General features: G+C 37.9%; 1 protein-coding gene across 1 annotated transcript in view; it reads left to right on the forward strand.

Moving 5' to 3' along the window:
* The window catches only part of rgs6 (regulator of G protein signaling 6), a 68,360-nt gene extending 56,029 nt beyond the window's left edge, over positions 1–12,331 (forward strand). Inside the window, exons 6-18 of the mRNA XM_016294453.1 lie at positions 507–558; positions 1,019–1,083; positions 1,944–2,020; positions 2,714–2,795; positions 3,679–3,753; positions 3,840–3,938; positions 4,062–4,123; positions 5,036–5,146; positions 6,708–6,833; positions 8,420–8,606; positions 9,594–9,683; positions 10,924–10,977; positions 11,271–12,331. Of these exons, the coding sequence (XP_016149939.1) occupies positions 507–558; positions 1,019–1,083; positions 1,944–2,020; positions 2,714–2,795; positions 3,679–3,753; positions 3,840–3,938; positions 4,062–4,123; positions 5,036–5,146; positions 6,708–6,833; positions 8,420–8,606; positions 9,594–9,683; positions 10,924–10,977; positions 11,271–11,321 (1,131 nt within the window). The 3' untranslated portion in view covers positions 11,322–12,331. The remainder of the gene's footprint in view (positions 1–506; positions 559–1,018; positions 1,084–1,943; positions 2,021–2,713; positions 2,796–3,678; positions 3,754–3,839; positions 3,939–4,061; positions 4,124–5,035; positions 5,147–6,707; positions 6,834–8,419; positions 8,607–9,593; positions 9,684–10,923; positions 10,978–11,270) is intronic.

Here is a 12,331-nt window from a genome sequence, read left to right on the forward strand (position 1 = left end):
ATTAAGTTAATTAACCATGATTCATTTTGTGATACCAGAATACTTAAGATTCCGAATATTCTGAATTTTCAGAATATTTATAACATTTAAGATACTCTGTATGTTCTTAAATAAAAACATTTATTGAGGGAAATAAGGATATTATTATAATTGTTATTATTATTATGCACCAATATTAAAATTCTATCCAAAGCAATAAACCGATATGTATTTTCATGTTAATACAGATTTTGTCTAAATAGGGGGAAAAAAACTAAAAGTAAGTTTAGGCATCATAAAAAAAAATTATAGTATACAAAGGAATTTCATTGTGATATGTGCTAAATATTACATTTGATAGTGTTATTTAATTATTAGTGTTTTTACAGAAATGAGAAATGAGCAGCATGACTGAATGTATTTTGGCTAGATTAAGTTTGTTCATACTCCAAAGTCTGCCTACTCAATTTTTAAATTGCACAAATGTACAAAACTCAAGAGTAATAATCTCTCTCCTTCTCACCCAGGCTCCATACTTTTGGCCCTCTAATTGCTGGGAGCCAGAGAACACAGACTACGGTAAGAGAAGGACCCTGCTGGGCAGACTCAAAGTGATGTAAGAGCACACAGAGCTTTACCGTAGATGCTTTTTCAGAGAGCTAACATAACTCATAAGGTCCCAGAGACGCTGGACGCCCCATGTTCAGCCCACAATCTGCTTTCCCAGGATTATTACAGGTGAACAGTCAGGGAGAACTGCAGAGCATTAGTGGGTGTATGACAGTGTGTTGACTGTGGGCAGATGTTCACTCATGGTCAGTGGTGACTCATTCATAGTTCCTACTTTCTGTGAACTGGCCAAGCAGAGATGATAGATGCAGAGGAAAATACTAAATCCAATCAAGGGCTTACACTGGATGTGTGTGCGTGTGTAGGGGTAGGATTATACATGACAGTTGATAAGGCCAAGTCTCTTATGGCCTCTTGTCTGTTTCTCTCTTCTCTGTCTGTCTATTTCTCTCTCTGTTGCCTGTCACAGCCATCTATCTGTGCAAGCGGACCATGCAGAACAAGACCCGGCTGGAGCTGGCGGACTATGAGGCGGTAAGTGACCCACTGCGATGACAGCCGACAGAGAAAATGGAAGCAAAAGTGTTTTGCCAGCAAAAGCATCTCAGTTTGGATTCTCACAGGTATTGACAGATACGTCAAGTTATTTTATACCTGAAAACACCAATTGTGAGCCCTTGTCATTGAAAATTAAAGGTGAAGTATGCCATTTTTTCCGATGATACTTTCTCTTGTCCTTGCTTTATGTGCAGAGGTAACGATAAATACGCCATTTGTAGATTGATTCCCCCAAAGAGTGTAAACTCTGTGGCGCTATCAGTATTGTTTTTTTTTTTTTTAAGTGGCCCAAACAAGGACCTCTGTAATACCTGCTTCCATCTTTGCACATGGACATTCAGTTCTGAACTTTTTGTTGTTGTTGTTGTGGAAAATTGCATCATGACTTGCAGATGGACTGAAGTGACACACACAGTCACTTCACTTGGCCCTTCACTAGTGACTATCTTGAGCTGTGACGTCAAAGTCAGCATGCTTTATGCTTTCCAAAAATATTGGTCACTTGCAAAACTGCTGTTATACTATAAAGAAAAAAAATCAATTACTATTTATAATTTATTTATGTTTATATATAAAAGCAAGAAAACACATAAGACATTTCAAAAGAAAATATACATTTAATATACATTTCTATATATTTCATATGCAGAATTTTATTTTATATAAAATTTGGGGTTGGTTAGATTTGAAATGTTCTCATGTGCTCACCAAGGCTGCAATTAATTGATCAAAGTTACAGTTAAAAAACATAATATTATGAATAACAGTTTTTCTATTTCAGTTCTTTTAGTTTTCTTTCTTTCTTTCACTCATTTATCTCTGTCTCTCTCATTCAGGAGAATCTAGCGAGACTACAGAGGGCTTTTGCCAGGAAGTGGGAGTTCATCTTCATGCAGGCTGAAGCACAGGTCAAGTAAGTGCTGTTGTCAGGACAACTACGCAAACACTTGCTCTCACTCATACCTGCTCTCTTCTCTGTTGAAGACACATCTACCGTTTTTTTTCAGCCCACACACATTCACACAAAGACATACTGTATATACACAAACTCTGATGTAACATAATAATATTGCTGTAACAATAATAATATTGCTGAAGTGCAGTTGTTAGGGGCGAGACATATTAGCATGTGTGTTTGATTTAGAGTGGTCCACACTGATTGAAGCAGTCTCTCGCTCTTCAAACATCAGCTGAAGAGCCTCATCTGATGGCCGAGGGCTGCAAACACAAGTCAACCCTGCTCTGATTTTTGATCATCAGTCTGTCTCTATCATCACACTGTCTGCAGTACACTTTTCATGACGAAAACCCCAATTTTGGGAAGAGCAAGAGAGATTAATGAAAGAGTCTCAGGGCTCAAAACCAGGATAAGTGAGAGACCGAGAGAGTGATGCAGCAAATGTCAGTTACGTAAGAGTGAAGTGGCAGGAATGGAAATGAATTAGCTCTGCTCGCAGGCAGGTTGCAACTTTGATGAGCACAAGGGCTTTGCTCTTTGTCTGTTTTAACGTGTGAGGCAGGACGTGTGAGTGTGTGGATTGGGAAGGTTTCCTGCTCTTTGTTTAATATTAATGTCTTGCAGCTTTGTGTTTCTTTGATTTTGTAGGATCGACAGGAAAAAAGACAAAACGGAGAGAAAGATTCTGGATAGTCAAGAGAGAGCCTTCTGGGATGTTCACCGTCCCGTGGTGTGTGAGGGTTGGATCCAGTGTGGGACGGGTTTCTGTGTTTGCATCTTTGAATTTAATAGATCAAATAGGCACACTGTAAAAATGGAATACTTAAAACACCATTGTAGTTCCTCAGATTACCACTTTGGAGAATCTCAAGGCCTCTTTTAAAAAGGCCAGTTCTTGCTAATTGGAACCCAGAAGTTCCTTCAAACTCTAAAGACTGGTGAAAGTTCCTTCAGTAACTAAAATGAAACTCATTTGGTCACTTAAAATGCATATTAGAGTTCCTTGAGTACAAAACAGGATACTTGAGACACCTTTAAAAGACATTTAGAATTGTATAAATACACAATTCAATCAAAAAATGAAAATTCTCTCACTTACTCACATGTTGTTCAAAACCTGTTTGACTTTCTGACTTCTGTGGAACACAAATGGAAGATATTTTGAGAAATGTTTCTGTGCTTTTTGCCCATACAATAGAAGTCAATGGTAACAAAAACGGTTTGGTAACTAACATTGTTCAAAATATCTTCTTTCATATTTCACAGAAGAAAGTAAGTCATACAGGTGTGGAATGACATGAGGGTGAGAAAATGATGACAGATTTTAAATTATTGGGTGAACAATCCCTTTATCCCTTTTTCATTTTAGCTATTCCAATAACTTGTATAATGAATAGAACCCAATTGTAAAGCTTTAGCAGATATTTAACTGTGATTAATCTCAGTTTTTCATAGTAAACACAGCATAGTTAACACATTCAGTTTATTTTTAAAGAAAGATTTTTAATTATTGGATTCTGCAATTTGTGTGAATCATGATTGTATCAGCAATTTGTATGAGCGTATCAGCAATTTTTTTATATGGCTGATTTACATGTGATTGTGATTCACAGCCTGGGTGTGTCAACACCACAGAGATGGACATCAGGAAGTGTCGTCGCCTGAAGAATCCTCAAAGGGTGAAAAAGGTGCTTATACTTTATTAGTGTGTGTGCTTTGTGTACAGAGGGTGTGTCTGTTGGTATTGTGACCCATCTCCATCTCTGTCTCGCAGTCAGTGTATGGGGTAGTGGATGACACACAGACTCAGAGTCCTGTACACACACCCTCCCAACAGAGCAGCAAGGACACCAGAGAGGACGTAGAGAAAGAGGTGTGTGCGAGCGATGCTGTGAATTTGATTCTTGACAGCCTCACAGCGGCTATTAATATTTAGCACAATCACTCACATGCTCAAGTAGAGATGCAGTGAGTAACGGTATTCTGTCTCTTTCAGATTCTGTTCTTGAACACTCAGTTGGATCGACACTGTATGAAAATGTCCAAAGTCGCTGAGACGTAAGTGCTCTTTCTTGATCTGTCCATGAAACTCAAACTTTTCTCAGCAAATCTTAATGCTTGCAAATAATAATTAAGAATGGGAATCATAAAGAATTTATTTGTTCCAATTCTGATTCCTCTTATGGTTTCATTAATGATTCTTTTAGTAAGAAATGCAATTTCATTGCCAAATGATGAGACCTTTAAAAACACTGTAAAGTCTGTTGTAAACATTTTCACAAGAATTGTTTTAGAGACAACATTTTGTCACCTTGGAATTATAAGGTTCTATCTGCCATTTTTGTCAAAATTGAGTTATTCACATATTTTTATTCTGTGACAACTTATTTACATTATGTGATGTGAAGCTTATAATTCCAAGGTGATGATTTATTGCAATCGAGTAACTGGCAGTAACTATAAAGATTAAACAACAGTATGAAAACTAAAATTGTGTCAACATATTTTATTCATTCTTATAAAATGCTACAGACAAAACTAATTATGTGCATCTTCAAATCCAAGATGCCATATAGTATAAATTTCACTTCACAATAGTTAAATTATAAGCTGTATGTGTTTGATTCATTTAAAATAACTTGCTTATTAAAGCTATTCATTTGGAACAGACTATACTTGTTGCACTGTTTGTTTTTGATAAACTAAACAAAATCAGGCTCATAAGAGTCATTGATTCGGGAACTGAATCACAGTAAGTTTCATGCTATAGATTCAGTGGCAGGTTTGCGGTGACACTGAATTGGTTGTGTGGGAAACTCTGTCAGAGTATTTTAGTAAAGTGTACCGTTCACTTTTGCGGAGGAATGCATATGTGAAAACAGTTCATTTGGTTCCAATAATGAAAAACAGACAAAAATACTTTTTTATAATAATATGTAATATAAACATGATTTCAACTCATTTTTGCAGATTGATGAGCTACACAGAGCAGTATCTTGACTATGACCCCTTTGTGACAGTACCAGAGCCAGCTAACCCCTGGATCAGTGATGATGCCACATTCTGGGAGCTAGAGGCCAGGTATGAAAACCTAAATATTACATCTTTCTTTATAGATTCCTCTCTTCTGTAGTCTAGTTGTCGTTAGAAGGGAGAAGGGATCAGGATGTCTACATTTCTTAATTTCACTTAATATCTTAAGAGTCTTTGTAACTGCTGCTGAGGAAATTAAGTGGCTAATTTGTCAAAAAGTTCTTATCTGTTTTGTTGTTCTACTTCTTTTTGGTTTTATTTAGAAAAAATCTTATGTCACTGTTATGTTGTGCCTTTGTTCTTACTCAATTTATTCTCAAACTGGCATCAATCCTAAAATAACACTGAGGTCCGCAGACAATTATTACACATTTATAAAATAAGGACTGTTCATTGTTGGATCATGATAACTAATGTTAACTAGCCTTATTGTAAAGTGTTTGAATTAGTTAATTTAGCTTACAAACTCTCTTCTTTGGCTAATGTGATCCCAAATTTGTACGCCGGTTTCACACATACTGCGTGAGCATGGTGTTTTCATTTCGATGAATGGGACGAAATCTAGGATGCGACACCACACAGCCCAAGCTCCCATTGTGAATGCTGTAATCTGTTAATATGAACGTATTTGATTTGTGAATCCGGCATTTTGCTTGCTGAAAGCAATGACTGAATAGTAGTTTGACAAATAGCATGCAGGCATTGTACTGTACATAATCGACCCAGCGTGGCGTGCCAGAATGTGGGATCTACAGAGAACGGTCAAAGCACTGCAAATACATGTACATATAATGTGTGAGGACTCTAAAGCATGTCGATAGGAAAACAAAGCCAAAACCTGGACATTTTAAACAATTTAGAAATCCCAGCCAGGATGTGTTTAGGAAACTAGAAAGCTAGAAAAGCTCTAGTTGAGAACACAGGACAGTGAACTTGAGAGTGTGAGGAGACTGATTTGATGACATAATTCGCAGGGCAAGTGTCATGTCTCCATAGTAACAGTGTCTACTCTGATTGGTGGACCTCTCTTTAGGATTGTGACTAATGTAGTACCTGGTTCTGAATATCTCAAGTAGTTTTAAGTCAGCTGAAGTCCTTATGTTGTTTTGAATTCTATAAAACACTGCAGGTTCCTTCAGCTCCACTTGCCTGAGCCGTTCTCACAGATGCCCGGACAGGAATTAAGGAATACCTCCCACACACACCCTCATCCTAGTGTTTCATTTCTGGGTTTCTTTCTATACATCTGATCGCATTGTTCAACAATGTGACTCTTGTCACTTAATTATGCAAAAATGAGGTTGACTAATTTGCCTTATCATATTAATTAACAGTTGTTGGAATGAGGTTTTTCTAAATAGCATTCCTGTGGTGGTTTACATGTTGTTACTTAGTCAAACACTAATTTGCAAGATATTATTAGACGTGATTAAGTGATCTTGTGTACACACACACAGTCTCTCTTTTTTTTCAGCCTTGTCTTGTTAATATGACAAACAATGGAACATTGTGTTGTCAAAGCATTAGCTGCTGTCAGTAGATATTGCGAAGAACAATGTAAGTTAAATAAATAAAATACTGTCTTTCTCTTTCCGTCTCTCTGTCTCAGTAAGGACCCGAGTCAACAGCGAGTAAAGAAGTGGGGCTTCTCGTTGGACGAGGCTTTAAAGGACCCAGTGGGCCGTGAGCAGTTTCTTAAATTCCTGGAGTTCGAATTCAGCTCAGAGAACCTGCTGTGAGCTTTCCATCACCATATTCCTCCGTCCTCCTTTCATTTACACTTCTGTGACATTTTCCCCTTCCTACTCATTCCTCTCTCTTAACCTCCCACTCCACTTTTAATGACTTGCACAAAATGTAGCAGAACAGGACAAGCAAAAGGTCAGACCTCAAGCTTTAATATCACTGATGAGAAAGAGCGAGTAAATTCACTGATGGTACATGATCATTACAACCTCCAAAGCCTGATCACTGATGCATTGTGATAAGCTACTGCAAATCACGGGCATCATGGGGCAAATGAGGCAACGGTGGGCCCCAGGAGATGCCCAACCAGGACAGTGAGGCCCCGAAGGGAGCTGCAGAGATAACGCAGGTCACTGGAGCCGTAAAGTGACTGGGCAAGAGATAAAATGCTGCTTGTCTCAATGCATCTCTCATCCTTCTCTTTCTCTCGTATCTCCACGTATCCCCCAGCTAGGCATCTAATAGCCTCTGTGGGGGCTGTCTTATGTTTGCCAGTATGTGAGGAGAGTGAAAGTGATGTGTTCTCTTGACTGCCTGACTCTCCCCTGGGCCCATTAGGGCCTAAACCACTTCTACACTGCAGAGATCTATAGAGCTACAGAGCAAGTATGATATGAGAGTGACTGGGCGATTGCTTTCCTCTATCTGCCATGGCAGGTGCAGTGCGTGTACTGACTACCATAATTAACCCAGTATTTGTTACTCAGGAGTTTGGGAATGTCATTGCCATCAGCGATGTAAAGAGGGTCCAAAAGTAACACACGCCAAGTGCTAATTGGGAGTGAAAATTAGCTTTAGGGACTGAACTTGGAACAGCAACATAATGTATGATTGAAATCAGATTGTTGGAATGATAATCTGGCCTTTACTCGTTTACCATACAATTTAACAAATGCCTAAAAGTTTTTTTCTTCTTTTTTATAACTTTATGTATTGACACATTTATGCGATATTCCTCACGTTAAGCCACAAAAATTTGAGGTAGAACACCAAAATATGAGAACAAAATCATGATGCCATTGACCAGCGTCAAAAATGTTGGCATAGGAACAAAAATATATACACTATCATTCAAAAGTTTAGGGTTGGTAAAAAATTTTAATGTTTTCGAAAGAAGATTTTACTATTTTTTTCTCACCAAGATGCCTTTAAAAAAAAAAAAAAGGTAAAAAAGTAATATTGTGAAAAATTATTACAATTTAAAATAAATGTTTTCTATTTTAATATATTTTAAAATATTTATTAAATATTTATAAAGTAATTTATTCCTATGATGGCAAAGTTTAATTTTCAGCTGAATTACTCCAGTCTTCAGTGTCACAAGATCCTTCAGAAAAAAAAAGATTCTTCTTATTATCAACGTTGAAAAGTTGTGTTGTTTAATTTTTCTGTGGAAACCATGATAATTTTTTTTTTTAGGATTCTTTGATGAATAGAAAGTTCAAATGGTGGTGTACATATTTAGAAAGTTTATTTTTACAATAAAACTACATATGTTAAGATTAATTTGATTTGCATCATCCTCCCATGGTCAATACTCCATACAGCTGACATTTATTATTGCTTTCTCTTTAGGTTCTGGTTGGCTGTGCAGGATCTGAAGTGCCACCCCCTGCAGGAAGTGGCGGCTCGCGCTCAGGAGATCTGGCAAGAGTTTCTTGCTGAGGGAGCTCCCAGTGCCATCAATCTGGACTCGCACAGCTACGAGCGCACCAGTCAGAATCTAAAAGACCCGGGCCGCTACAGCTTTGAAGATGCCCAGGTGAGTAACTGTCACAGGAAGCACAGCTCAAGCACTGATGGCTTTTGTTCCTTTTAACAATTTCCACGGCCTTTCTGCACATTTGGGGAAAATTATCGTACTATATGAACTAAATAGGAAAATTGTATATTATTATTTTTTAATGTCCAATAACCATTGTGTAAACACATTTTCACAGATGATTGAGGGCTTTTAGGTTTTTTGATGGACGGAGGAAGTATAAAAGCTGTACTTAGGGACAAGTTGTGCCCAAGGCAGAATCTTTTTCATTCTTTGAAATGATGAAAGAGGAACTTGAGGGCTTTGGGCCATTCGGGGAGATTGATGTACAATAATGCTGATGGATAATCTGTTCCTTGTCCTTGTCCTCACAGCTCTGTTCAAAAGAGTTTGCCTTATGTCTGTCTCTTTCATTTATCTACATTTACATGATTGATGAAAGAGACAGAATAACAGGCATCGCAATGCTCAGAACCAGGGTGAAAAGTCTCTCTGGAATTATAAATACATTTCAACCATTTTATTCTAGAAACTTGTCACTACAAGCTAACTGCTTTCAGAAAATTCAAAGTAGAATAACTGAAGAATGTGTTACAGAATCTGTGACATTACTGCTTAGAGTCTGTCAAGATACTTGCTAGGAGTCTGTCAAGTGAATTAAGCTTTATTTGAAATAAATAAAAACAAAAAAACATGCACCTTCATCTCCTTAGGTAAAACATTATTTTGGCAGCAGCAAAGTCTCATTAATCCTGCTGCAAGATATGCTTTATCAGACATAGATTGCCTTTTCCAATGGGAGAACCTACAGATTTATTCCTGTTTGCGTTTGTGAAGTCATGATTGAAAAGTTAAGCAGGATCATGAGGACAGAAAGTCGTTTTTCAGAAGATTCTTGGCTCTTTCTTCATTGCTTTGCAATGAGGCGCTTTCCTTTCATACAAGCTGCAAACTCACTGTCAGCCTCCAATGTTTTTTCTCTTTCAGGACCACATCTACAAGCTGATGAAGAGTGACAGCTACCCTCGTTTCCTGCGCTCCAATGCTTACCAGGACCTCCTGCTGGCTAGAAAGAAGGTCAGTCTCAATCTCAAATCTCTCTCTGCCGCGTGTAATGAATCTGAATAATTTTTCTGCAATTTTGTTTTCAGTATCACTCAGTATTCTTTTGCACAAACCATTCAGTCATAAGAACAAAAATCAGTGTGCCCCTAGAGTACTGCAAGGGGAAAAAACTGTGGAAAAACAAAAGATACTGGTCATTTTCTGCCAGGACATTTTGCATTAAAGGAATAGTTCACCCCAAAATTAAAGTTGAAAATTAACATTTACTCACCCTCAGGTCATCCGAGATGTAGATTAGTTTGTTTCTTCATCGGAATAGATTTAGAGGTATTAATCAATACATCACTTGATCACCAATGGATCATCTGCAGTGAATGGGTGCCGTCAGAATGAAAGCCCAAACAGCAGATAAAAACATCATAATCCACAAGTAATCAACACGACTCCAGTCCATCAATTCATGTCTTGTAAAGTGAAAAGCTGTGTGTTTGTAAGAAACGAATCAATCATTAAGACATGATTTTGTCTTCAAACTGTTGCTTCCAGCTAAAGTACAAGACTTCAATCCATTATATTGCTTTCTCCCGTGAAGAAGTTGTCTCGTCAGAATCAGGAAAGAAATAGGCACATATCAAGCACTGTTTACAAGCAAAAACAGTCAAAAACACCCCTGAACAAATATGTAGATTAATTTTGATGTGAGAGGACAGGGGATGGAGTTTTTCACAGGAGGAAGCATTTTTGTTATTGATGGCACCCATTCACTGCAGAGGGTCCACTGGTGAGCAAGTGATGTAATGCAAAAATTCCCCAAATCTATTCTAACAAACAAACTTACCTGAGGGTGATTACATTTTCAGCACATTTTTCCAAGTCAGTTCTTTCTTAAGAGACAATATTTCAAGTCTTAGTTTCTTTTTGGCTAAAAACAACAGTCCTGAATTGAATCATTTCCTTTTCTTCACTTGCAAACGAGTGTTCAGTGTTCAGTTTGCACTTATTAAAACACACTAAGCCAACTTAATAGGTACTTATCATCAAATGGCCTACTTACTCTACTGACAACATGTAATGGCTAAACATGGGCACTTCAGTTCACTTCAGAGCCATTTTACAGTCTGATTGTGTCTCAGCCCCACTGTGATTATTTAAGATTAACATTAATCTTCCTACTTTTCTTTACTAACACATGTTAACCTGGTGTTGTGCACTGTATCTTCCCCATTCCCTTCCATTAACCTGGGCTCCACAGCCTGAGACTGAGCAAGGCCGCCGCACATCCCTGGAGAAATTCACTCGCAGTGTGGTGAGTGGCACAACGACCATCGCCAGTTCTTTTTTAACTTTAATTCAAAATGGGACTTTCTGGAAGGTAATCAGACCTGAAGAAACTGGGATATTTTCTGAGAACCATAAAGGGTTCTCAAAGGGTTCCATATATATATATATATATATTGTATGTATGTGTGTGTGTGTGTGTGTACTATTTGTTATATTTGGAATTTGCTGCTGAATATTATTAGTCAAATCCAAGACCACAATTTTTTAACTGGTTCTCTTTAAAAGACCACTTTTAATAATAACACAATTGTGTTTCAGGGCAAGTCTCTGACAAATAAACGACTGACAGGCCTCATGCAGTCCTCCTGACAAGTCCTGCTGTTTGCAGTTTGTTGAGGTGGAAGGATTGTGGCCATGACGGACCACATGCATGGACCACCCTCTCTCCAAAACCCACCCGAACACCGCACAGCTACCGACTCTAGATGGCAGCATGCAATAAGTCCAAACAAAAATCTCCAAACGGCGACAGTGCTGTCTGTGTCTATTAAACCAGTAACTGCAAAGACTGCATACATCAATGTCAGATTTCCCAGTACCATCTAGAGAACCATTTTACGTTTGATACTTATAACCAAACTGCAGCAAGGATAGGACTGTCTCGCTGGATTAACGATTCAAAATATTCATTGTCAGATATGAAATCAAGGTGTGCTGTAATCAGTCCAGTATGTCAACACTGAGCGTTCTGGTGAAGCGAGGATGTCTTTCAAATCTTCAGAGCATTCCAAAGGAGTGAAGAACATGACAAGGGCTTTCAGTGACTGTGTTCCCTCATTCAAGGTTTGCACAGAACTTTTCCTCATATACTTTTTGTTGGACAGTCACTGAATATGAAGAATGAAAGTGGAAATGAAGGGGTTTGGAAAAGCACATTGTTATTACTCCTGCCATTTTGAAGAAAGTATAATTATTTCTTCTGTCTACAGGCCGTGTTATACTCACCTACAGTATTAGCACATGAAACTTCTAACTGAGATGAGAAAATGACGAAGAGCTATACCTTTTAGACTCAGTTTTATTGAGGAATAAAGAGATATTGACCAGGATAATAAAAAGTGTTAGTATTTCAGGATGATTCAGAGCCCACAATATTGCTTTTGCACAAAAACTGCACCAGTGAGGAATGCTGGATCCCACAGATGCTAGTCCTGCTTGGTCAGTGTGTTTCCTGAACAGCTTTACAAGATCTCCAAATAACAACATTAAATTATTTAGGAACATCTATGGAGGACCATTTTGTCACATAAAAGATCATAATTGTGGCATTTCATAATTCTGAGAGAAAAAGTCAAAATTATGACATGCTAAGGCAATTA

This window comes from Sinocyclocheilus grahami, unplaced genomic scaffold (genome assembly GCF_001515645.1).
Source record: "Sinocyclocheilus grahami isolate Dianchi unplaced genomic scaffold, SAMN03320097.WGS_v1.1 scaffold15.1, whole genome shotgun sequence".
NCBI lineage: Eukaryota > Metazoa > Chordata > Actinopteri > Cypriniformes > Cyprinidae > Sinocyclocheilus > Sinocyclocheilus grahami.